Source organism: Lacerta agilis, chromosome 6 (assembly GCF_009819535.1).
Source record: "Lacerta agilis isolate rLacAgi1 chromosome 6, rLacAgi1.pri, whole genome shotgun sequence".
Classification (NCBI taxonomy): domain Eukaryota; kingdom Metazoa; phylum Chordata; class Lepidosauria; order Squamata; family Lacertidae; genus Lacerta; species Lacerta agilis.
Genome location: NC_046317.1, coordinates 63,030,739 through 63,058,520, shown reverse-complemented (window position 1 = coordinate 63,058,520; position 27,782 = coordinate 63,030,739). Strand labels below are relative to the sequence as shown.

The window sequence follows — 27,782 nt, the reverse complement described above, 5'->3', positions numbered from 1 at the left end:
AGCCCTCCCAGGGCAGAAGCATTCCATATCAGAGTTCCAGGCCACTTGAGAGTGACAGCTGGCTGGCTTGTGTCAGACTCTTGGGCACTTGGGTATCTGGGGTTTAAAATAGCAGTTCTCTGAGGCCATACAATAGCAAGGGCTTATATGGGCTCTGGGGAGGGGAAGAAAAGAGTTGCACAAGAGGCTTCAGCTGACACTGCCAAAATAGCAACAAAGCTTAGCATTCCAAGCTGTTCCCTGCTGGCATTCCTCCAATCAGGCATCCAGCCCGGGGGTGGCAGCCTGGGGTGGAGTGGCCTTGTTAAAGCCTCACTCTTTTTAGTTGCATTTCTCAGACTCTGCCCTTGTCTCCACTGGAAGGACTCTCACCTGTTCTCTGCACAAGAGGTAAGGGATTGAAGCTTAGTTCTAAGTTAGCCAGGGCATAGGATATACCTGGGAATTGTCTGTATGAAACCTTGCGGGAGAGAGGATATTAACTGAACAAAATCCTTCCCCCCCCCATTCTCAGTGGGGGCACAGTTTCTGAGCCCCCACATCCTTACTGGTTTCAAACACCCGTAGCAAATAATTCCTTGTAGAGAAGCTACCCTCTGCTCTACATCAGGATGGAGAAAGAAAGAATTAAGCCCTGCATGCAAATATGCCGTTGGAAGGTGGGAGGGTGGGAGGTGATGGAATGCAAAACAGGACATCCATCAGTTCATGCATAAAATACATATGGAAAGCACAGGGATGAGCAGGAGACAGAATTCAGGAGATAGAACTAGAAGCATAATAGAGTTATTCAGGGCAAAACTGTTTTGCCTAATGCCACATTTACAAAAAGAAAATGGGGCCTAGGTTTGGCGGGTATCAATGTAGCATCTAGACAATGACTAGATCTGTGTTTGGGGTTTTGTTTTTGCAAAGCAGACAGTAAAAAGCAACTCTGGTGGAATTTTGTAGACCACTCAGCACACAGTTGAGCAGGGGGAGCTCATAGTTGTAGCAGAAATGTATATGTGTTCTGAATCACCTTCAAGTTTCCTTAAAGTCCTTAGCATAGTACAAAGCTATGTCATGAATGCAGTTTGTAACCTCACTAAAGTAGGCTTCATATTTAACTAAACAGTTTGGCATTTTTAATTGGAGTTGCATTAGATCAATGAAAAGTTACTGTTCCTTTCATTAAATCTTATTGTGGTTTCAGTTTTTTTGCAAATTCATATTTTGTTCATTGCGGTTCACAGCTGATAACTTGCCTATTTAATTCTTTGTGGGTAAAAATTCCCAGCTGAATGTAAACATATGTGGGCTTCTAGGAGTTTTGCTTTATTAAAATAGTTGGGTCTAAAGTGAGATCTGAAGTTTCATCAAAATGTTATACAATATGGATTCACCTGGTCCTCTTGTTTAGAATCTGAACCTGTGGAAAGCATTCCTACATGCTTTAGGGCTACAATTCTACACACATTTACAAGGGAGTCAGCCTCAGTGAACACAGAGGGACTTACTGCAGAGTAAACGCATATAAGATTGCACTGCTTAATAGATGCTGGATTCATTTCTTAGCACCTGGTGAGAGGATAGGGTATCTGAGAGATTGAAATGCCTAGAAAGATAATGAGGGGGCATCTGCTTGTGGCAGCTCAAAGGGAACTAGGGAGGGAATGGAGTCAAACCACCCAAGACTGTAGAAGCTAACAACAAATACCTTACCTTCAAAACCCATGTTAGCATCTAATAAGTCAGGGATGGGGAAGATGTGGCTCTCTCCAGATGTTATTAGATTCCAATTCCCATCAGTATGAGCCAGCTTTGTTAATAGCCTGTGTCACAGACTCCTTTTATAATCTTGACTGCATGACTCTCTTGAATTCACCCCTCCATCTAGAGCATGAGTGGGGAACTAGCGATCCTCCAGATGTTGCCAGACTACAACTCCCATCATTCCTGATCATGGGCCATACTGGCTGGGGTTGATGGGAGTTGGAATCCAACAACAACAACATCTGGAGTGCTGCTAGTTCTCCATCCCTGATCTAGACAATGAGGTGTCCTATTTTTTATCTGTAGAGCCTGGTTCATCATTGTTAAAGTTAGCCTGGTCTTGGAGTAGGGATGCTTGAGAATGTCATTGGGTCTGCATTTATAAGCAAACTAGCCTGATTTGCACCTTCTGGATAAATCTACATTTTGCAATACAGTGTGTGTGTGTGTGTGTGTGTGTGTGTGTGTGTGTTCTTTCCTCAATAATGTTGTAGATAAGCCAGCATTTGCTGTGAAGCCAATGTTATCACAATTTGCAGTGAAGCCAATGTTATCACCACTCTATGGAGGAATAAGGATCTCTGTTTGCAGTAGTCTCTCATGTAATATACAGGATATTTGAATATACATGTAAGATTCAAACATGTGCAAGACTCCCAAGTCAAGTTGTGCTTTAGATGTTATTGCAGCTTTTCTCCTTTTATCTCTTGCAAAATCATTTTCTGAACAGAGGCATTGGGATCCTTGATTTTGCTGTCATACAGCTGTTGTACATGGCTCGAATAATGCATGCTTTGATGCTCTGTCCCTAGGCAAAAAAGAGAAACATGGAGGTATGGCAGGGAACAGATGGCCTGACACATGGGAGTTATTTGTAGCGCTGTGCAGAACCTCCCTACCAAACCCCTCCAGTTTCACTTAACTTTGGGGATTTGCTTCAAACTTGAAATGGGCAGGCTGGATTTGCTGAGAGCTTTTGCCGAGACTCAGGAATGTTTTGAGCAGCCAAGACTACTGGGCAAGGTCCGGGCAAGGCTCACACTGATGTACAGTGTCAGGTGGAAACATGCAGCCCAGGAAGAACCTGGCTTTAAACATGAAACTCAGGGGGGAAATGGCTTGGGAATTCTACTGAGGATTATGGAGGCCTCTATTTTAGTGATGGATACAAAGCTTGGAATCCAGGCTTAATGAATTGTTCTTGGAAGGGAAGGGAACCAAGAGATTCCTTAAAGGCAAGTTTCCATGCCCATCACCCTTTGATATCTCAGTCTTTTGTAAACATAACAGCACTTATAGAGGAGGTTACAAGCAAAGGTTACAGTGATGGCACCAGAACAGAAAACATTGTGGTGGGCACAAAAGGGGGAAATTAGATTGTTGCAGGGAGGCAATCCTCAAGCCATCTTTAGTCTTGCAAATGCAACAATGCATAGATGAGAATGCCAAACTGTAAAGGCACCCTTAAAACCACAAAGCCTAAGCTGCAGAATGAAATTATTTGATTAGGATTCACTCACCCCTCATCCCCTCTTGCCATTGTGCATGAATTTAGTGTCCAGGACAGGTTTAATGCCACAAATTCCATGAATCTCCAAATGTGTTCTTAAGGTCAAAGTTCACAGTGCAAACACTTATCTTTATATATTTCTACTCCAGTATAATTGATTGAAGATCAGAAAGGAAAAGCACTCGGAATATTTGAAAAACACCTTTCCTTGAAGTACAGAAAAGAGGGATGGGTGGGGTCAAGCTGTTTGTCAAGCAGGGGCAGAGGAAAGGGGTGCAGTGGGGGCGGTCCGCCCCGTGTGTCACCACTGAGGGCGGTGACAAACTGCCAGGCGGCACTCACTGCGGGTCCTGAAGTGCGCCCGAGCCAAGAGTCTCTCCTGTGAGTGATGTGGTGGCTTGGGCGCCTGCAGGCTCAGTGCTGCCCAAAGGTCCGCCCACTGCCTCCCCCCAACTGTAGGGCGGCTGAGTGGGAGGAGGCAGGCAGACTCCTTGGAGGTCCCATGGAATGTCCTGCCCCAGCTGGCCCGCCCCTGCGCAGGGCACGCTCAGGGCATTCGGTGCAGGGCGCAGGACATATTTCCATGCCCAGGCAACCAATCGGCTTGCTCTGCCACTGGTGTCAAGGGCAGGCACTTGCCACCCTCACCCCATGTTAGTATTGTCTTTGGTTAGCTAAGAGATAAGTGTCCTCACATTCGTATCTCAGCACAGGTATAAACGAACTTTATGGTGAATGAAGTCATTTACACTGGGTTCATAGAAGTCTGTGCAATGCACCATTTTGGGATTTCTTATCCCTTGAAGTTGTATGTCTGAACTGACTCCAAGGAAATGCGCTGGTGATGTTCCACCTGCAGTGTTTGAACTTCAGGTCCCTACTTGAGGTTCAGCTTGCATGTATGAACCAGCCCTTATAAACAAGCCATTCTCTCCCCACACCTTTGGGAATGTTGCTGTTCATGTCTTGGGCTAAATGCGCGAATGGGGACCTGGTCTGTGCTTCCAGACCCCACCCATCATACACCCCCACCCCCTCAACATTTGTGCAGGTGTGATATCTGCTAAGGGGATATCTATATATGCACAGACAGCTGAAATAAGTGTAGGTTTCCATGCACTCCATAGCCCTGAGTGATCTGGATTCCTGATCACATGACAGTCTTGCATAGACATCTCTTGTGTAAAGATTGTGTTGAACATGTGGATGCCCAGGAAGCAGGGTGCACAGCAGCAGCAATGGGGTCTGGAGAGGTCGATGTGGTCCCACTCTCCACCCATGCCCTACATATAAACAGCAATGTCTGCTGTGGCCCTCAGCATCAATGTAAAGTTGTCTACCTTACAAGGTTATTGTAATGATTGCTAAAGTAATATGTTGACAATAATTTTTATTAGTTTTCAGTTACAACAATCCAATGGTAGCCTCATTATAACAATGCCAAATTATAATACAATTACTAATCCCAATCATTCAGATGCCAAATTATATAATTTAGGTGGCCTCCTCCATGCTAGAATTGATGGTTTAATGATTTACTTTGTTTCTGCGTTCCAAAATCTTATTCATCTCAATTCCATTCCATTCAAAATAATCCCCTATACAACAACTGCAATATTAACAACATCCATTTGTCTTGACACATTAAATGATTTATAAATCTATAGGAGAACCATTCAAAGTATATCCTTATTCCTCCTGTGTGTGACAATTATTGTGTCTGTGGTGGTCCTTCCTGTCTTGGTAAAATTGTTTCCCAGCCGCTACTGCTCTCCAGATTGCTAAGGTAATATGAAGCACATATGAGGAAAAAATACTAAGGATGGCTACACTATTTACTTCCTTTACTCTGCATTCAACAGGACTAGAAACATTATTTTAAAACAGATATTAAATGGAGAGTTGAACAAGTCCCCCACCCTAGTTATGACCTTGCTTCTCAGCTCTATCAAAAGTAAACCCAAGGGACATGGCCCAGTCAAAGATATGTGCTCCCTGGGCTTGACAGTTAAGTACAAGCTTAAATCTCTCCCACCGAAACCAGTGGGGCTGAAAAGTGCTTAACTTGGGTTAGACTGTGACCAATGTCCTTACCTAGCTGATTTGGCTTTTAGATATTTAAATCCTCTCCCCGCTCTCTGCTTTCTGTAGTTGCCATTTTCTAAAGCTGGAATCCTAGCAGATGTGTTTAGAAGCCTTAATAGCATCCTTGGAGATTGCCTAAAGAATATCTGTTAGGTCAGGAACTGAGGTTATCGCTTTTAGTTTAAGGTCCTTGTTTTTTAAGGTCCTTGTTCCTTGATATAGAGAAAAACACAAATGAAAAAGACCTAAATAAATAAATAAATAAATAAATAAATAAATAAATAAGAAAGACAGATAAATGGATTCTGCTAAGCTATATAGCTATGATATTATCACCATCACTTCCCCTTTAAAGATATGTAAGGAAGAAAAGAGCAAATGAATTTACCCTTCATAAAAAGGGAGCAGCAGAAAAGGGGATAACCTCAAAACCTTCCACTCCAGATAATTTTTTTATTTCCTTATCTTTCTGACACTCTCCACATATCTCTTACTTCCTTTGAAAAGGGGCCTAATTCTCAACACTGTGTACCCTGCTCTATCTCACATCGGGCTTGCTCTTGGTTATCAGTGTTGGGTGATGCTGTTGCTAATCTCTTGCCACCTATTTTAGGAGAACTTCGTTGCTAAGCAACAGAGCCATGGAAGAGAATGGAGGCTCCACTCTGTTGTAGTATATCAGCAAGTCAACATTTCCAAATCTGAGCCAAGATGGAACAGCTTCCAGCAAGAAATTGTGTCTTGTAGGCATAGATGGCGCTGCTGTTTTCCTAAAAGCTTAATCATTCCACTTCTTGTCAGTACCGTTTTGTCTCCAAAGACAAGTCATGATGTAATGACTATGTACAGAGTACACTAGAAGTGAGCAAAAAACAACCACTTTTCTCATTCAACTATACAGGTATATTACTTGAGGTCCAAGAAGCTTTTACAGCCTTCAAACTCTTGTGAGAATGCTGAAAATTTCCTTCCTTCCTTCCTTCCTTCCACATCAACAAAAGCATTTCATAAATGGCCACCTAAGACAAAATTAAGTCTTCTTTCCTGGTTTCTGGATTCCTTATATAGGCATTGCATCAGTCACTCAATGAAAGGTGTTAAATATTGCTGCACACCACTCCAAACTCTGAGCAATGAGAGATTCCATTGGTTCCAGGTGCTTACCCAGAGTTCGTGTTTCCTTTGAAATGAGATACAGTGGTGTGCAGCAATATTTAACACCTTTCATTGAGTGACTGATGCAATGCCTATATAAGGAATCCAGAAACCAGGAAAGAAGACCTGAGCCTACAGCATTAACACCCCATAGTGTTTCTTCCCCTATAGCCACAGCCTTGGAATCAACTAAAAATCAGGCCTCTCTCTCTCTCTCTCTCTCTCTCTCTCTCTCTCTCTCTCTCTCTCTCTCTCTCTCTCCTCCCAGCCTTCTAGCTCATGTCACTCAACACTCCTCCAGTGGCAGAGCTTCATGCTCCGGCACTGGGGGCAGAGAGGAGGTGGGGGCAGGGCTTGCATGCATCCTGGGGGCGTGGTGTACCGCCCAAAGGGGCGTGGTGAGTGTCCTGGGGGCGGGGTGCCCAGCGCAGGTGGGGGAGGCAGCCGCGATGGAACCCCACTGGGATTACGCTGCCGGGGGTGATGCACTCCTACCGCCCCCTTCTTCCTCTGCCAGTGCACTCCTCTCTCATCTCTGGCCTTTCTTTTTCTAACTAACAGTGAATTGAAAGACTCCTAGTCCTCATTGCTGCACAAAGGACTCTGGGGATAGTAGACATGATGAGGAAAGGCATACAAAATGGGAATAATTAAAACTAGGTCATTTGTTTTTGCCTTTATTTTGTGGCGTAATTAGATTTTGTTTTTGTTAATCACTGTGCATATTTTACAATCAAAAAGTGCCCAGTAGTTTGGGATGGCTCAGCTTGAAACACGTTTTGGACACGATTTGCAGAAGCCTTGTTCTGGTAGCAATGCATGTGGTCCTGGTGGCACTCTTCCAAATTCTTGAGGCTGCATGAATCACCGTCAAACCACCGTGGCTGTATCCATGGATGGGCTGGTCACACATTATTACATCATGTCAGCTATGCATGTAACTGGTGACATGAAGGTATTTTAATTTTTGTCACGTGAAGCAGCCCCAGGACATGCTGAAAATGCACACACCCCTGGTATCTAAATATTAAAGTGTGTCCCACAAGATAGAGGGTAGTTTGGCAACTACTACTAGACCTCTATGTGTTCTGCAGTTGAATTGCAAGGATTTCTGACTCTCAGTTGTTTAGCAGTAGCTTTGGGGTAGCCAGGAGTAGAATTTTGTGTAGAAAAGCTATGTACTCCATTCGTTTCTGATACTCAAAACAAATTGCTGGGCTCAGAGTTTTTAATTTTGAAGTGCATTTTTTTTTTTTGCACCAGGCTCCAGCTGGCAGATGTTGGGGTTCTACTAAAAAAAAATGTCCTGCAAGGTTTAAGTCTTTTCATTCTTGCTCTTTAAATGAAGGTGGTTTCTAGAAATGCTTAATGAGGTGTGCCTGCGATTCAGGGTTCCCCAACTTCTAAGTTCATTGATCCCTTGATGAGCTTATAAATCTGTCATCAACCCTCAACCTGAATTCTGAGAAATGTAATACACACACACACACACACACACACACTTGGATTTGCATGCTTCATTTCCACAGTCCAAACAATGCTCAAGGTGGCTTACAACATTAAAAAAACACATAACTACAGAATATCAAAAGTAATCATAAGCAATAAAGGAAAAATAAAAAATACACTACCAAAACTGAACTACCGTATTTCCACATAAATCAAGATCTAAAATAATGATACAAAAAGTCAACATCTGCATTGACCCCCTAAGCCCCCAAGACAATACCCTATTTATTAAACGAAATAGAGTAAAGAAATATCAATATATAATAAACATTGATTAATCATCCATCACCATGATGATGGGTTTTTTTTACCTATGTCATTTTAAAGTGTGATATTGATACTGCATTCTTAGTTTTAGATTTTAGATTTATGTGGAAACGGTTTTCCATTTGCTTTTGTATTTTTTAATGCGGTTCATTTATTGTTTATGACTTTTGTAATTATGTAAATCTTGTCACGTTGCAAGCCGCCTTGAGGATTGTTTTTAACTGTGGAAAGGCGGCATACAAATAAAATGATGATGATGACCATTACAAGGAGTAATGAAATGTAAAAAAAATAAGGAGGTAAAGCAAGTGAAAACAATAATGACAAACAATAAAACTACACGGTCTGAGAATACTGTTGCATCGTGGAATCATTGTAATAAGTACAGAGGCTCTTCACTGACAAGGGAGACACACTCTGTCCATGTCCATGCCGTTCCCCTTGATTTTTGAAATCCCTAATCCCAAATTAAATTTGTAAACTTATTTCCCACCCCATGGCTCTTTCCAACCCTTAGATCTTTATTTATCCCCTGGACAGTCCCCTCAACCCCAGGGGGTCGGTACTGACTTCTGTGGGAAACCCTGATGTAAATAGACCACATAGGAGCACAATGTGGTACAATAAGGTATTGTCTCATGTGCAGCAATTTTTATCTGCCAGATGTGGAAGGGTATGTATTACCACACTGCAGTGAAGTGAAGGGCCATAGCTCAGTGACATGTTTTGCATGCAGAAGGTCCCAGCTTCAACCCCTGGCATCTCCAGATACGGCTGGGAAAGATTCCTGCCCGAAACCCTGGTGAGCCACTGCCAGTCTGTGTAGGTAATGCTGAGTTTAATAGCTAGATGGACCAATGCTATGGCTCAGCAGAAGAGAGTTTCCTGTGTTCCTCAGACCTCTAGATCTGTACTAAATCTGTGTTGTTAATTTCAGCAAACGCTGCAATATGTGTGTGTGTGTGTGATGGGAATGTGGGTGAAATACCATACGTAATGTCTGGATTTCCCATGGGATTTCCAAGGTGGAATTGACATCTGGGGGGAATTTCCAGGGGAAAATAAGTTTAACAATTATGGGGTTTCCTTAAAAAAAAAAAAAAAGCTGAGGGCGTCCTGGTTTTTTTTTAATAGAAAAAATATGGCAACCCTAGACAGCAATCCTGGTGCAAGTTGCAGTGGAACTCACTTGGATAGTATCGGTATTGTAAAAAGGCACACCTTCAGCTGGTTCTCCGAGAGAGTCATAGCTATTTAAAATAGCTGCCTGTGATTCCTATTTAAGTATCACTGCTTCTTTTTCTTTATTAAATTACAGGTAACTGAAAATGTCAGACACCGAAGAGATCATTGAGGAATATGAAGAGTAAGTATTAGGTTCTCCAATGTTTTCCTTTCCCATCTATATACAGAAACGTGTCTTGCTTTTCTGTCACTCACATTGATTTATGTGGCTGTGTGGTCATTCAGATGTGCCATTCATATATTTCTACAATCATGTCCAGGGAGGAGAGAAATCACAACATGAAATCATTCTGAATGATTAGGGTGCTGGTCCATAGCAAATATTTTGTTTATTTTATTTATCTTTCCCTCTGATGTTTAGGTAGTGAATGCTGCTGTGTAAAATGCTACTATTTACATACAAGAAGGAGGTTGCATTTGGGGAACCCATTCTTTAGGAAAAAGGACCTTTATGTTGGAAACCTGACCCAAGCATAGAATGACAGGCTATTGGGATTTAAAGATTTTGGATACCGGAAGAAATGGACGGTAGATACAGTATTTAATTAGGAACCAGTCAGAGCCATATAGCTATAAATGCCTGGGAGGTATAGATGGCTTGTGACTTGGTTATGTCTGTAATTTTGGAAATTCTTCCTACCTTTTTTGATCCCCTGCTACTCCCACTCACACAGACTTTCTCAGTTTTCTACGCTCCCATAGCTCACTCATCAGCTTCTTATTTTCCAACTGCAAGGACTAACCCAAGAGAGAGCACTGAAAAATGCTCTTTCAGAGCCTGCCACATTCCTGCTCTGGCAAAAGCCCTCCATTTTTATCAACACCTGTTCCAGTTACTTGAGCTGCATCTCCAGCTGATGCACAAAATGAAGTCATGCCTAAGCATGTCGTATAGTCAATCTGCTACTTCCAGTCCTCTCCCCGAAAAATAAGCTGGCCCTAGATCTGCATGTCACTTCACTTAAATGTAACCAACTGTGCCTTAATACAGCAAGCTTTTAATTGCATGAGGCGGGGTGTGAGAGGGCCCCAGGTATCTGCTTATCTATTCCAGGGGTTTGGAAATATATGTGAACTCCTGCCACCATATGGGCAGAATCCACTCAGCAAACAAAAAACAAAAACCCTGATTGTGGAACAAACAGAAGTGTTTTGTTGCGGCATCTTAAAGTCAGCAGATTTATTCCGTCATGAAATTTTGTGCGACATTACTCTTCTCCGCTGTTTCTGCTGTAACAGGTTGGCATAAATTGTAAGTTGTAACTTGATTGTAGTGCATTCTTCCCAAAAGAATATGTGACAGAGACCATGGATCATGTTCTAAAATCACTTATTATTATTATTATTATTATTATTACTATTTTTTTACAAACCACCCATTATTCTAATCTAGCTGTTTTCCCTTCTGCTTTACAGGGAACAGGAAGGTAAGGGAATGAAAACTGTCAGATTAAACATGTTCTCCAAATCCACCATTGCGCTGCTCTAATAACGCTCTCTCTTTTCCTCTCTTCCGACTTGATGCAGAAGAATGCGTCGAAGAAGGTAGGCTTCCATTGTTACTATAAGAGTCAGGGTTAGAGGAGGTGATGTGTTCCATTGGGTCATAACACCATGTCATTAAAAAAACCTAATATGGGATTGGAGACCTTAATATGTATCATAATTTTGTTATTTACATATATATGAAAAACTATTAGGTTTCTCAGTGTAGCTAGTGTAGCTATTGACATGTAGCTACGTTGTCTGAGAAGGCACGTTTGCTCACGTCTCCATCATCTGAAATGGGGCTGGTGGTGATATGGGGGAGAGCTTGTTTTCTGTAGTGGCTTAGAAGTGGCACCCGCTATGGGGACCTCCTGGTCACACGAGGTTCTGTTTCTTTGGTAGTGTTCTATCATAAAACGGTTCTGTTTCAATTGGAAACTCCTTATAGAGTTTTTGTGTGAAAAAGAAAATGAACATATGATATCTGGGTTTGAGGATTGAAGAAAATATTGACACATAGAAAGTGGAATTGTTGGGTGTTATCTTGGAGAGGGTGTTTTGAAGAATTTTCTATTTATAGATGACAGATGAAAAATCCCTTATATATTATTTTATATTATTTTATTTTCTTCCTTTTGTTTTTATTTAGATTAGAATTTTATCTTTCATAAAAATATATTCGATATTTGATACTAATCTTTGTATTTTCTTCCATATGTTAATAAAAATCTATTGAACCACTAATAAAATCTATTGAACCACAAAACTTTTCTGTTTCAGCAAGTTTTGATTTCTTTGCCTTTCCCCCTATTATTTCAACCTGGCAATTATAATAAATATTAATTATTATAAAAATAAAATATTATAATTTTAAAAAGCAAATAATATGTGGACAAGTAAAAGTGCAGATTTGTCCAAATAGCATCGTGGATTTCTCAGATATACCAAAAAGCGCAGAAAAGTGTAGGTTGAATACGGCTGAGTATTTGCCTAATATTGTGTGTTATGAGCATTTAATCCAGCCTTCATCAACCTGTTGCCCACTCGGTGTTTTGAACTACAACTTTCACCCATTGGCTGGGGCTAATGGGAATTTTGGATCTTGAGGGCACCCATTTGGTGCAGGGTAACTTAATCTACTATTTTAGGAACCCAGGTAGAGTATTTCAGTGCCAACGGGACTGACACTGATAAATGGGCAACTCAGTCTGAAATGAGCTTTCTGCTGCTTGCATAGTATCACTAGAAGCTGATCAATGTGTCTTTGCATTTATTTATTTTTACAAGCACACCTCCTCTTCTATGCTTTCGTATGAGGGCATAATTACTGCCTCTGTGTGTGCATGGATATGTGGGTGTTCTGAATGTTCCAGGCCTTAATATCTTATTGAACTTGGCAAATGCTTGACTTCACAATTGCTTGGCACCTGAAAACTAGGTGTGTACACAAATGCAAAGCAAAGATCAGAATGCAAGAGAGCCGTTTCGCCTATAGATGCTCTAGCTTGAAGCCACAGCTTTCTTTGATCCCTTGCTAACCTTTTCTGCTTATTCCCTCTCAACCCCCCCTGCTTGCCCTGGTTAAGAAGAGGAAGAATGGATAGAGGTGGAAGACGGTAGTAGAACATTTCTTTACATTTCACTCTGCTGCTGCTTGCCAATGACACACAGGCAGAATACCTACTGACCTATTGTGCATGGGAATCATAAGCATTTATGTCCTGTGTGCATCAGTCAAAGGCCATACCATTTTGGAGAGCTGTTTAATTCCCTCCTCCGAAAGAGCCCTGGAAATTGTAGTTTTGGAAGGAGGGGCTCGAGATCTCTCCCAGAGAATTCTCAGCATCTCCCCAAAATACAGTTTCCAGGATTCTTTGGGGGAAGCCAGGATTATAAAGCAATCTAAAAGTCTATATATGTTTGTAGTATTGATATTATGTAGCCTATGCAGGTTTATGGCTTATGTTCAAAATCACATGTGGCAAGTTGGCTCATTCCTACTCCCCTCCACAATGTGTTGGTTTAATACAAAAAACCCCAAATGTCTAGTGCTTATATAATAGCATCATTCAGATTTGGGTACCAGAAGGTAACCTCTGTGGGTGGCAAGACAATTTCTGACTGACTCCTTTTGCACCATTACCATATCTGATATTTAAAAGGAGATGTTTCTGAGAGCCACTAAATGAGATTCCATCATATCCTGTGGGATCAAAATCCATAAGTAAATTGTGTGGTGTGTGTGAAGACTTTCATTTCTCCAATTTTACAAGGTGACTCTGATTTCTGGTATGATGGAAGAACCCTGCCATCGATCCACTTTCTTCACACCATGTATCACCGCATAAGCTCCTACCACATCTCACCTCTTTAGTTATCTGTTTTATAAACTAAAAAGCCCCAAATGCTCAGCTTTTCTCTGTAGGGAAAGGTGCTCTAAACCTCTGACCATTTTGGTTGCCCTTTCTTCTTTGTTGCTCTGCATTTAACATTATTGTGATGGACCAGGAGTGTGCACCTTGAATAATAACCTGCCTCTACATCTGAGGTGTGTATCATGTTGAGGACCAATGAAGCTCATTTCAAACCCTACTTCCCACACCAGAAACATAACTGAACATCATTAAATTGAACCACAATGTGTTCAATTTAAGATGGCAGTCCTGAGTTATCACTTGTCATTTAGCCATGTTCTAGAAATTTGCTATCTTTCTTTCCCCCACCCTTCTTCTCTGACCAACGTCCCAATGGTTAGGATTCATTATTACCTCAAGCAGAATTTTGTGTAGGCCAACAATGAAAATTCTCAGATCTGTTAATGTCATCCTGCTGTTTTCTTCCTTAGAACAAGAAGAACAAGAACAAGAACAAGAACAAGCTGAAGAAGTCAAGGAAGATGGAGATGAACCTAGGGCAGAAGGTATGATGTTCTGGTGAAACATCTCTGGCCAATACAAGCATTGTGATGGAGGGTCCTTTTCAGGTAGAACCCTTCACTGAATAAAAATTCAGCAGCATTGTTTTGGTTAAGCTGTGATCTCAGAGCACATTTGTCATGGGGTGGGGGAGTGTAAAAAAGTAAAAGTAGAAAAATTATAATAAGAATAGGGGATAAAATTAATTCAGTTTGCAAATAAAGGTGAACTTACACAATCCCCACTGTTTGAAATGCTATGAGAACCAAAACACCACAAGCCTTCAAAATTCACAGTGAACTGAATTTTTCACTGTGTTTCACCAAGCAAATAGTGCTTACAAGAAATGCATATATTAGAAGAAAGTGTGCATAAAAATGAATATATTCATGAAGTTAACATACAAAAAAATGTACTCAACATAGCACTAAGGAGATCTTTCTGTCAGCACAAGCTGTACACTGTTTGGGGAGTTCTGACTCCCCAGAGCAGTTTTGGAAGAGTGGGGTGAAAGCCTCTTTGCACTAGTTGAATTTGGTTCATTACATTGGGGGAAATTGCTTGCAAAAATGTACAAACACGTGCTTATTAGGGGAAATGTGCTGGCAATTTTTAAAGAAATCTGCAAATTGTTGCAGAAATGTGGAGAACTGAATGGGAAAATGAAAAATTGAGAGAATGCAAATTGACAAATCCGCTGCATGCCTAGTGGTTGGTCCCTTGTACATGGTGTATGTTTCTTGAGTAATGAATCTTCTATAACAATGTTCCATCCCTCTATGAGTCTCTGCATTCTCCTTCTTAATACTTTACCAGCATGGGCAGTAAAGGAAAGCTGATGGCACAGGAAGATAATCTGTTTTTGGCAAATGGTCAGCCTTGCACTTGCAGAGAAACCCCTCCCTCTGTGCAGATATGCCCCCCCTAAAAAAACACACCTATGTTAAGGAACATCATAGCTTTAGGGAATGCCCCCCATGCTTTGGTGACATCAGCAATCATTACATCCCATAAACAAATATATATTTTTTCTACTGTGGAGAGGGAAACAAAGCATCTGGCACTCTTTACTGATAGTAGTAGTACTTCTGCTTTCCCCCTCTGACTATAAAGGGAGGGAAACCTGTAACATTTTCAGGGAAAATAATGTATCACCAACACCTATTGCCAGAATTTTACTGATTAAAGCCACCTTCTTTGGTGAGTCTAACTGTTCTGGTGTTCATAACACTGACATTACATCATCATCTGTCCTGTCGCTTCTGGTCTTGTGAAAAATGCAAAAGAGGGGACGCCTGTCTCTCTGATCACCAAATACCAGAATGCCGGCAATGTAAACTCTCCCAGCAATGGGTGAATGAACTATGAAGCATGCTGGGAATGCTGTAATCACAGCTTAGAGGAAATAAATGTATCAGGGAGTGTGGGGATTCTAGACACAACTGCACTGGCGTGGTACATCTCTAATCAAAATTCTTTGCTCCCCTTTTAAAATAGAACAAGAAGAACAAGCTAAAGAACCAGAAGGTAAATGAAAAGTGTGCACCGTGGCCCAGTATATGTGCTGGGATGCTTGAGGAGTTCAGTTTCTATAAAATTCAAAGTAAACTGATCTGATCTGCACTTCCTGGATGAACGCGCAGGTGGGGAAGCAGTTATCCTTTGGATTTTGCATCTCTCCCAAATTTGCAATAGTGCTCTCAGCTCAAAGAAAATACCAGAAGGAAATGCATATATTGTGATAAAATGTAAATATACAGATCTTAATGCTGATATATAAAAAACCAATTAATGCTGATATATGAAAAACCAATTCACAAGTGTATGTTAAAATGGGACAGAAGTCATACAATGTCCCATCAAGCAACTGTTGCAATTTTGAGAGCATTCCCCCATCATTTTCTTTACTTGAATAAGTCCATTTTTAATTTTTTTGGAAGCAGGTTTGTTGGACAAGCGCACAAAACCCACGTCAATCAGCCCGAGAAACCGAGGCAGGAACTAGAAAGGAGAGATCTGCATTTCCCTGCAGCTCAAGAGTTAGGAATGTGCCTTTAACTCTGAAACACACGCACACAGACAAACCAAAAAATAATCTATCCAAGTCTTTATTCAATGAAGTATCTCACATGAAAAAGTACAGGGGGAGATGAGAGATGAGCAGTGGGAGGATTGGGGAGCAGAAACAACCCATATAAGCCTTAAGGGAGTCAGTAGGCCTGTCTCTTCAAATTATCTACAAAGGGAGAAGGTAAATGTTTGGCAACTCTTTAAATGTTCATTTGGTTTCTTGCAGGAGAATCAAAGCCTAGGCCCAAGTAAGTATAAGTAAAGTGGATTTTGATGTTATGGTTAGCAGGCAGTTGTTGAGGCAGGAGCAGTTGTATGGAAGGGGGAAAGGAGATGGTCAGTACAAGCACAACTGAAGAAAAATAGAGAGATGTCAACGTTTGACATATTATATTATTGGCTTCCTAAAAATGCAATTTATGGCGGATTTGTAACATGGTGCACATTTACCTGGAAGTGAGTCCTGCCGAGCATGGTAAACTGTACTTCCAAATAAACATGCACAGGATTGCACTGTTAATAAAATCTTTTTAAACAACAGCAGCACTGAAATTTCAAAAAAGCCAATACATGGTCTCTTTGGGTGGTACAAAATTATCTAGATTAAAAAAAAAGAGTTGCCCACAAATGCAGAGACACTGCTAAATGCAGCAGGCAAAGTGATGTGACACTATCTCAAGATCAACATTTCCACCCCAGCTTGCCCAGTGATGAAGTTATTACAGCTGTTCAGTGGCTCATATAAGTCAAATCAAGGAAACTTAAGACTACTGTGACAGCTGCGGCCAGTGTAAAAAGCTCAGCAACCAGTATGGCATTCCATATGGCGCCCTCCAAAAAGCTATAAATTGTTCCCTCAGCTTGGAACTACGTTCAGTTTGACATCTAGTTTAAATAAAATGTGCAGAGTGAGTTCTAAGACAGGTTAGTGTAAGGTTAGCTGCTCCCTCCCAGATTTTCATTGTTAGGAATTGAAGTTTCACCATTTATCATTCTGTAGAGGGTCTTTTCTGATTTGATGGGGCTATCTAGTTATTAGACTACTGGACACATATATGGATATAAGATGCTTAGGGTTCCCCCCCTTTACCTTGCATTTAGTGTTGTAGTGTCAGGTTGTTGTTGTTTTTAAAATGATTATATCTTCCATCTATGCCATCTATGGACTCATCCACTTCCATTTGTCACTGGTTTCTAGGCATATTCTTAATCTCAGGGCCATGGGTTTGAGCCCCACATTGGGCAGAAGATTCCTGCATTGCAGGGGGTTGGACTAGATGATCCCTGTGGTCCCTTCCAACTCTACAATTATATGATTCTGTGTTTTCTATATTGTCTTGGCCAGATTTACTTGGAACCCAGAGACAGACCTCTTTGAAATCAATGAGGTTAAGCATGGATTCATGTAGGAGATCAATAATGTCAGCCAACCCTGATAAAGAAATGAGACTTCAGGTGTTGCTGTACTAGTGGTTTACCTCTTTATCCCCCCCTCCAATTTCAGGCTCTTTATGCCAAATTTGGTGCCTCCAAAGATCCCTGATGGGGAGAGAGTGGACTTTGATGTGAGTATTAGCCATCATCATCATCTCATCAAGCTGTTTCCTTCTCTCTCTCTCTCTCTCTCTCTCTCTCTCTCTCTGACATACCAAACCCTCATATTGTCTTTTCTGCTTTGCAGGACATTCACCGCAAGAGAATGGAGAAGGATCTGAATGAGCTGCAAACCCTGATTGAGGCCCACTTTGAGAACCGGAAGAAAGAGGAGGAAGAGCTGATATTCCTCAAGGACAGAATAGTATGTCTCGTCCAAAAAGAAGAGAGGACTTAAGAGTGTTAATGTTTCATTCACATCCTAAAGCCACTTGTCAGTGATGCAGAGCCCCAAAGACAGACATCCCACACATATTCCGGGAATGCTTAAAAATGCACATTCACAATATAATTAATGAAATGGTAGGATATTTATTGTCTAGACCCCAAAACTATATTCTGGACTATTTTAAAACTCCAGTTTTAGAGGCTGATCTAGAAGTATGAGCTAACATGGGTGCAATAGGTAGCCATAATGTTATATTTTTTACCATGGGAGGTATCATTTGGATGCTCAGGTGGCAAAATGTCCAGTGTCCAGCATTTTCAATAGTGTTATAGTTTCAGCCTCAACTGTGACTGCCTCAGGCCAGGCTGCCTGTGTTCAGAGTGAAGGTGGAGGGCATTCATCAGAGTATACCAGGCCTCCTCCCTGAACAGGTGCTGGGCTGATTTCCTCCTATAGGAGCAGCGGCGAGCAGAACGAGCTGAACAGCAACGGATCCGCAGTGAGCGAGAGAAGGAACGTCAGGCCCGCTTCGCTGTGAGTATACCCAAAACACGAAGTCCAAAGCAAAAAGTCACTTCAATGCCTTTTTGAGTATGGTTGTTGTTGTTGTTGTTGTTGTTGTTGTTGTTGTTGTTGTTGTTGTTGTTGTTGTTGCAAACCCCCATTTATGCATGGGACAAATTTTCCACTTAGCTGCTCATGTAAGAGTTATACTCAAGCAGTAATATGAGCCCATCATCCCTGGTCAACCAGTGAACCCAAAGCCTTGGAAATGCAGGGAATCACTGACATAGGCTTTATGCATAACAGACCAAAACCAGACTAGAATTGCTCAGTTTATAATGGAAGCACCACCAGCTTTTACTTATTTTTCTAAGTGTTCCCTTTCTCCAAGTGCAGAAAAACAAGGAGGAACTGATCTGAAATTGGCTAATGAGCTTGCTTACTAACCGGGACTGGGGAACAGAACCCATCCTGTCTGATTTGTGTCCATCCAGTCTCCTAAACAAATTTCCATTTGATATCCCTGTAGACCAGGAATGCAGAGCCTGTGGACCTCCAGATGCTGTTGTTTGACTCAAACTCCTGTCGTTCCTGGCTGGGATGATGGTGGCATTTGGAGGCCCACTGGTTAGTCACTCCTGCTGTAGACAGATTCTATTTAACTATCTGCCATTCTGAAACCTCTTTGTCATTTTGGCTGTGGCAGGAAGAGAAAGCCCGGAAAGAGGAAGAAGAAAATAGGAAGAGGGCTGAAGAGGATGCCAGGAAGAAGAAGGCTTTCTCCAACATGCTCCATTTTGGAGGCTACCTACAGAAGGTACCTATCTAGCCTGAGTGTTCTTCCAGAAACTGAAACCCACATCTGGGGACAGAATTTCCTGTCTGGGTGTCTACTCACCTACATGTTGTATGCCCAAATAGCTCAAATAGAGACTGGTAAAGGTACAATGAGAGTGTATCAGGAGCTTTTTAGTCTTAGTTTTAATCTATGTGTACTTATATCCTCTGCATTCATAGTCCATGTACTTGTCTGATGAACTGGGCTGATGAACTCTGATGCCACTCAAAAACTGTTTGTTTGGTGTGTTTTTTAGACAGAGAAGAAAAGTGGGAAAAAACAGACGGAGCGGGAGAAGAAGAAAAAGATCCTCAGCGAGCGTCGAAAACCTTTGACCATCGATCACTTGAATGAAGACAAATTGAAGTAAGAAGGGAAGCTGATTCTGTGGGCAGCACCCAGAGGCTCAGTAGGGACCTATTTCCTTCATGATGAAGAAATTAGATGAAAAACAGTCTTCTACCTGCCACTTTCCCCATAGTTGTGATTTGTGGTCTCTCAGAGGGCCAAACTAGACATGACTTTAAATGCGTTCTTTGCATTTAACATACAGACTTTTGTTTTTAAATGAAAATAACATCCATAATTATTGGATCAGAACAAGCTTTTCCAGGCTAAAGTACACAGTCACCTTGACATAAGACAGCTCCTGAAGCATCGTAAGATTTGCCACAATCCTACAGTTACAGCATGCATTGTGTGCTATGCTGTTCTCCATATTTGGGGTTATGTGGACACAATGCAATGCTGGCTTGGCTATTACTATAGTACTATAGGGCACAGTTAGGACGCATGTGACAATGTTCCCCTTGCTTCTTAGTCCATCACTCCTTGGAAGTGTTAACTGCCCATAACATGCATTAAATGGTAGCAGAAGGTATTATACCCCATGGTTACAAGTCAGGAAGCCATAAGGGGCTGTTAAATTATCCTAATGTTTGCTCATCCAATTATCACACACTGTTTCCAAATGCTACCTGCATTTGAGTTTAAGCAGACAGACTCAAATGAAAAGGAGGGAGCCAGAACACTAGAGGGTGCAATAAGCACATGGAAACATATTGGAGGTGATGCAGTATGAAACCTCAGGTAGATCAAAGGCTTGACTACATGTTACATCAGCTGTGTGACTTGCAGCCACATCCAGGAATTAAAAAAAACCTACAGGCTGGGCATGATTTCAATCAGAACCCCAGTCAAAAATGCCCTAATCCTCATGCTGCAATAATAGAAAAAAATCTGGTTGCGTGGTTCGGTGATGCACATTAGTCCTATTCAGGCATTACCACCTAAAGAGGGAAGATAGGCAGAGAGAGCCTTCACTGGTACATAAGATTACCCATAGCAGGCGTCCATTGTAAGCACACCAAGAGCCAGAGGACTTGTGTGGGGAGTGGGGCTAAAGGTGTATTCCTGCAATCTCTCTCTACTCATGTGCTCCCTCAATGTAGTAATGTCTGAAGAGGGCCACTGCTTCACTTGTGCCCAGGTTGTCCCACACTTGGGAGAAGGCCCAGTTGTGGCAAAAGCATCAGCATAGGTACTTGTAAAGTAGGAATATACTAAAACGTGTGATGTAAATTTAAGCACAAGTTAAAGATAAAGACATGAATGGGTTGAAAGGTTGATAACTGGGACTTTCAATAATTTAGGAAACATTCTGGCTGAAGCTATAAATGTTATGTATACTCATATTCACAGGCTAAAACATACAGACATTTTTATTCACATTATGAATCTCAATCTCTCTCTCTCTCTCTCTCTCTCTCTCTCTCTCTCTCTCTCTCTCACACACACACACACACACACACACACACACACACACACCATACGTATACCATATGTTCACACTCATGGACCACATACAACTCCCACATAATAAAGAATATGCACACAATTTTTATGCCTGTGCATATTCACATGCACAATGTTGTATACCTAAGATTCTCATTCTTACGTTCAGCTTACTTTCCTACTCTGGAGGAACATGCTCACATTGCATGTTCCTGTGTGCATATATAAGCACTGGCAACCACAATGATTGATGCTGCATGTTCTCATAACAGGGAAAAGGCAAAGGAACTGTGGCAGAATATCCATGACCTAGAAGCTGAGAAATTTGACTTGCAGGAAAAGTTCAAGAGGCAGAAATATGAGGTGAGTCTGCACATCTGTTGAAATATCTTACCTTTTACAGCCCTGCTTTCTGAAAGGATGGGTGCTTTTTGCAAGAAATTTCAGCAGCATCCAAAAAACAATTGCTCTCAGAGTAATTTTTGAGACAAAAAAACCCCCTTCATTGAGAGGAAGAGCAATGCTTTCTGACAGCTGCTTCATTTGCCCTCACTTTGTGGCTAAATTTGATTGGTGATTATAAGGAGAATATGGCACTGAAGCAGCAGCAGATTGAAGAGGAAGGGGAATGTGAACATTTTCATCATGGGAGCTTTTCAGGAAACGTTTTTCCTTCTTTGAAAGTGTTACTTTCACCTTGAAAATTGAAATGGGCAAACATTCAACGCAGTTTTAGTTGATACTTGTCATGCTTTGCCTCCTCTTTTCCTTCTTGCTTAGAAAAACCACAGGTATGTCATTTGATCATACTTGTCTCACTGAACTTCATCTCCCTTTGGAACCTACTTCAGAAATCAGAGCCAAATGGCTCATTAAATGAGTGGAGTTTGGCACTTTTCTGCTTCAAATGGATGTAGCTTTATGGATGATGAAGTAGCATCAGTCTAGGTCTGTGAAAGTCCTGGCTAGTCTTGCCAGACATTGAAGGACACCACAAGCCACACCATAAGCTGCAATACTGTGCCAAAGCCAACCTGGCCCATTTCAATTTGACCAACAAATATTTCTACCCTGAAGACCACATTTGTAAGTGCTTTGTGATCACTCACCTGCCTAGAAGCTTATTGAGTCTAGTTAAGTATTGTTGCAGCCGCTTAATTAATCTGCACTAGAACTAAATACACCACAGCTCATACTACCTGTCTCTTTCACTAACATCACATTCAAGCTAGGGTTAAGCCTAAAATGCAAATTTTCAAACTTTTGACTTGAAATTCTGAGGGTAAGATGGGGGAATGAAATCACGGGGCATATTGGAAAGTGAAATTGTCTGAAACATTCACCAGTGGTGGGGGCTTCCTGAATGGCAGGGGGAGGTGGCAGCAGTGACATTATTTTTCTTTTGGGGAGTGGGTGTCTCATTAGTGGCAGTGATGCTTCTCCTGGCAGTTGCCATTTGGTTGCTTTCTTTTACCAAAATGCCCCAGACTTACTTAGTTCTGGAGTATTTCTGATTTCCCCCCTCTTTCTACTACCTCCCCTCCAGAAGCTGCCATTTCTTTGAGGGCGGGGGCAGAAGAATGCTTCATCTAGGCATTCCCCTTTCAGGGTTTCAATGATGGGGTTGTGTGGATTTCTGCAAACCTTGGCATTTCCCCAGGCCTGCTGATATCTTCATTTTGTGCTCGGATGGTGTCGTTTTGGCAACAGACGATCAGCAACCAAATGACGAGTTTGCTATTAGTATATAGGATGCACTTGACCTCACCTATAATTTGGCATCTCGTACTGAGTACTGCTTTCTCAGGATCACTGCCTTCTTTTTGTTAATTTTCCCTTTGCAGGGGCTTTCACATCTATAATAATCTCCCTTCTCTAACCCTAACCAGATTTCCATACTCACTGCACGCTGCGATGAGTTAAGCAAGTAGTAAGTATGGCCTGTCCCCACCCCACTTTGCTAATGACAGTGCTGTGATGAATGATAAAACGTGTGGAGCTAAGTGGGGCCCAGTGAAGATCGGTCCATGTCAGCATCTTCTCAAGATGGTATTTCATTGTCTTGCATGTTTGCCCTGCTTAGCTTGCAAAGATTTCTGGGATCAGCCATTTGTCTTTTCAGCCAGATCCTCTGAAAGGGGTAAGTATTTGGAGGCACCTTAGGAACCGTTCTCCTCTGCTTTGGATCCTTACACCAGAAGCTGGAGCTGCTTGGCACCTTAACTAAACAAAAACTCCATTACTAGTTATCCATATGGATTTGCTGTTTGACATGGTATCCCTCTGGCATTATTTTTATTGTATTTATCCTGCTTTGTGAACTTCATGAGCAGGGCACATTTGTGCAGAGAACAACACGTAATGCTCAACATATACCAAATGTTAGAGATGCTTTGAAAGAAGCACCAAGTCCAGGAATTGCTACAAATGGCACAGCATTGCTTCCAAACACCTACTAACTGTAGAAAAGTGGATATTTCTAGAAGATTCTGTAACTGGTCAAGATCATGATGGGAAATCTTTGAAGAAGTATCCTGAAAACTCACCTGAAGCCTTCAAGGATGCTGGAGAGCAGCCTTTGTTCTCAGTCCCTCCCAGGGCTATTTTTCTAGAAAAAGAGGTGCCCGAACTCACCACGAACACCTCCCTTGTTCTCTTGTAATGGCAATCACACCCACCTGAGAGGTGCTGGAACTGGTTCCAGTGAGTTTCGACTGGGTTCCAGTGAGTTCCTTCCACCAACCATGCCAAAATTAATTTCAGCTGCCTGGATTTGTAATGCTTCCATGTAGTGTGGCAATAATATTTCGTGGCAGAGAAAAACTTCTAAATATCACATTAGATAGTATGGACAAACAGATCCGCTGTCCTTTCTGACTCCCAGTCTTTACCTATGGAAATTCCAACAATTAGAGGGATTCTTTACCCATCACACAGCCCTGATGAGTACTGTGTGTGATATAACCAACCCATGCTTAAACTTCTTTTCTTGCTGTCTTCACACAGTGGCCCTCTTGATCCCCGCATGGTGAAGTATTGCCATGTAGCTTCACCTCCTGTCTATTTCTCTTGCAGATTAATGTTCTACGGAACCGCATTAGTGATCATCAAAAGGTGTAAGTACTCAGGTCATCCAGGTTCATAGTATCCAGCATTCCCATTAGATCTTTCACAACCCCCCACTTTTTACTTTTTACTTTTTTTACAGATGCACCACTTACACCCTTCCCTTCTGTAAAATACTTGTTGGAGTTTTCAGGATTTTGTTTGTGTTTTGCTTCCGTTCTTAACTTCCTGCTATTCCTCCTTTCATTTTCTTTGTCATTAGTATTTGTCAGCCCTTCTCTTTTCAGTTCTTGGCTTCTTTTTGCTCTAGAAAGCCTGCTGCTGTAATAATAGGCTATGCCTTTGTGTTCAAGAATCTTGGATCGAGCACTTCCGGCTATTCACAGGATTGATACTGTTAGATTCCATTTAAGAAACAGCAACCTTGCTTTATCACCACCTTTTCTTGTTTTCTTTCTTTAGTCCTCATTTCAGCTAGCCACTGCTTTTACTGCCTCCCACCTCCCATTTCACACCCTTTATTTCACCCCTCCTTGTTGCTTGATTCTGTCATTTCATTCTCACCACTTTTTACCACTTTCCCTTCCAATCCACCTTTCAGACCAGAGTCACATCCACATCATACATTTAAAGCAAAAGACCAAAATATCTAGAGGGCACCAGGTTGGGTGAGGCTGATCTAGGCCAGGTCAGGCTCACTTCAGGCTTGGAACCAACATGCACAGGGTCTTCACTGGCCACCAGACACTTGGATGGCTGTAGAAAGAGACCCTCATTGGTGTTCAGGGAGCTTAGCACGCTTTGCTAACTGTGCCATACTTTGTCAGGGCAGATTCACACCATACATTTAAATCACATCCAGCACATATTTAAAGCACATGACTTCCCCAAAAGGATCCTGGGAGCTGTAGTTGCTTAAGGCAGAGGGCCTTCTTGGTAGTGGCACCCACCCAGTGGAATGCCCTCCCATCAGATGTCAAAGAAATAAACAACTATCTGACTTTTAGAAGACATCTGAAGGCAGCCCTGTTTAGGGAAGTTTTCAATATTTGATGAATTATTGTATTTTAATCTTTTTTTGGAAGCTGCCCAGAGTAGCTGGGGAAACCCAGCCAGATGGGCGGGGTATGAATAAATAATAATAATAATTATTATTATTATTATTATTATTATTATTATTATTATTATGTGCTGGGAATTGTAGCTGTGCCTTAGGTGTATGGTGTGTTGTGGATGTGCTTTTCTTCATTTGCTTCTTTCACCTAAAGTTCTTTCCTGGTTTTCTGTTTCAGCCACATTTCTCACCAGGCCCCTCCAAGTTATTTCTTCCCTTGCATGCCTCTTGCACACCTGCTTCGTTGGTTTGTTCTGATCTCTGAACTCCATCACTTCCTCACCACTTTGGGGTCATCGTTTTATTCACTCCTTCACAGCATTTCCCCTTCTAAGGATATGTCTATGAACACCATTTAGGAAATAGTTTGGCATAGTGCAGTAGCTAAGCTGTCCATTTACCATCATCCACTTATTGAGAGCTGGGGCATTCATCCTCTTTCCTTACATCAGCTCATCTCCTTTCAGCATGTATGAATCTGACTTCTCTGTCTGTACAAATTATTGGGGACCTCTGTTGGATTGTTCGGTGCAGTCACCCATTTCTCTCCATGCTTCATGTCTCCATGGCTCCATGGTTCACAGATGGAGAGCAGAGGCTGAGAGATGCTAAAGAACTTGCTTGGTGTCCTGTGCGTAGCTGCTGAAAGAGTAGGAAATGAATCATCACCTGCATTCTTGACAGCAATGCTGATCAACATGGAACATTCTTCTTCCACTTTACATGAACAAGTAGCGTAGGCATCTTTCAGAGTGGCTGTGCAGGCAAAATTGTCAGAAGATTCATCTTTTTAATCCACTTGCCCAGAGACAAATGGCAGCCTGTATTAGGAATGCCTCCTTCTCTAGCGACCTTTTAGGTGCACCAACTGGTTAGTCAAGAATGTTACGTGCTTCTCACACCATATTTCTTCTTTTATTCCCTCCTAACCTGCTTCAGGAAAGGGTGAGTAGCATGTTGTGTCCTTTATGGTGTGCTGTGGTGGCTTGCAGTGCATGTAATGAAGGCAAATGACTTTATGTTCCAAGTTAGGCCCTGGATTTCTGTATCAGGGATAATTTAGTTGGATATGTTCCAGTTACAGGTAGGTAGCCGTGTTGGTCTGCTATAGTCAAAACAAAATAAAATAAAAAATTCCTTCCAGTAGCACCTTAGAGACCAACTAAATTTGTTCTTGGTATGAGCTTTTGTGTGCAGTAGACCAAGGTGCTATTGGAAGGAATTTTTTATTTTATTTAGTTGGATATGTGTTACTTTAAGTAGCTGGATAGGGACACTTGCTTTAGTACCTGGGAGTTAGATATATCAAAGTGCAGTCATGCTAAATGTTTATGCTAAATGTTAGCAATTATGCATATATATATATATATATATATATATATATATATATATGGAGAGAGAGAGAGAGAGAGAGAGAGAGAGAGAGAGAGACTGTATGTATACCCCTCAATATTTTTGAAATCCAGCTCTCGTATACACCTTGCCCTTTTCAGTGTGTACATAAGATTAAGTGTCCAATTTATAAACCAGCAGGGCCAACAGGGAAGATGGGAGGTGTATAGGCCAATCACATCTGAAGAGCATCACACTGGCTATCCCTTCTATATAGGAAGAAATAGCCCTCTATCGTAAGGCACATGCCAAGCTTATATCTTAAGGTGAATGCCTCTACTGATGTTGGGATTCTGATGTCAGCAAGGCAAATGGCACAGAGGCTTCCACAACAGAAGTAGGGGACTTATGAGGCCAGAACTTCCTCTCCAAGACCACTCTTTCCACCCAGAGGGAGGAAAATCTAAAACATTCTGTGGCCTGTAGGGTATAGTCTTGTGCTGGCCACAGGTTCCCCATCCTTGCTGTAGAAGAATTCTCAAGCCCTTACCTGCTCCCAGAATACAATTCTCAGTGTTCCCTGGAGAGAAAGAACCAGTTCTACCCAAGCTTTAAGTCTGAGAAACAGATATACCTGTAAAGGCACAAGATGAAGTTTGTTCAGGATTCCACATCTTGGGCTCCCAGCTCACTGCTTAGGGTGTAGAAACACAGCAACCTTGCATGAGTTATGCTCACATTGCATTTTCTTCATGTGGACCGCACATGTCATGTGGACACACTCGCCAAAGAACCAAGTTGGGATCTGTGTGGATGCCACTGAATGAGTGACCTCCAAATATCCCTGTGCAATAAATACCCCCACAGTGCTGTTCGACTGTAAAAGTGGACACTTCCCTTCTCCCTCGCCTCTGCCTTTTGCTTTGACCTCACTGATGCCTGAAATACCTCATTTGCTTCTCTGCTTCCCCAACAGCTCAAAGGCTGCCCGTGGGAAGCCTGTGGTTGGTGGCCGGTGGAAGTGAGAGATGGTTTGTGCCCAGCCTGTGGAGATGGCAGAGCAGGATACTTCTGCGTGGGCCAACCTTTGATCCAGCATCCCAACCAATGTCGCCCAAAAGAATGCACCAACTCTTCCAGATTATTCAGACCAAGCCACCTTCCAATGGCTTCACTCTGTAGAATGACTGTAGGTGTGTGTGCAGCACTGTCACGGCACAGAACAAACACACTGCTGTGTGAAAAAAATGACTGCGTCACCAAAGTTAAGCATACTGTGTCTGTAAATAAATCAAATCATGCAGCAATACCCA

At 41.9% G+C, this 27,782-nt stretch overlaps 1 protein-coding gene across 6 annotated transcripts; it reads left to right on the top strand.

Moving 5' to 3' along the window:
- The first annotated feature begins 200 nt into the window (after positions 1 to 200).
- On the top strand, positions 201 to 27,782 carry TNNT2 (troponin T2, cardiac type). Of its 6 annotated transcripts, XM_033153067.1 has the most exons (17): positions 202 to 390; positions 9,600 to 9,647; positions 10,943 to 10,953; positions 11,054 to 11,071; positions 13,866 to 13,934; positions 15,427 to 15,456; positions 16,226 to 16,247; positions 17,504 to 17,564; positions 17,681 to 17,797; positions 18,278 to 18,355; positions 19,032 to 19,142; positions 19,420 to 19,529; positions 21,230 to 21,320; positions 22,847 to 22,887; positions 24,033 to 24,073; positions 26,077 to 26,082; positions 27,446 to 27,470. In XM_033153067.1, coding segments are annotated over exons 2-15 (798 nt in total). In that variant the 5' UTR covers positions 202 to 390; positions 9,600 to 9,609; the 3' UTR covers positions 24,034 to 24,073; positions 26,077 to 26,082; positions 27,446 to 27,470. The 6 variants fall into 6 exon arrangements, with proteins under 6 accessions (XP_033008955.1, XP_033008958.1, XP_033008954.1 ...); XM_033153063.1 differs by lacking the exon at positions 22,847 to 22,887 and having other exon boundaries at positions 209 to 390; positions 13,869 to 13,934; positions 27,446 to 27,782; XM_033153062.1 differs by lacking the exon at positions 22,847 to 22,887 and having other exon boundaries at positions 209 to 390; positions 27,446 to 27,782.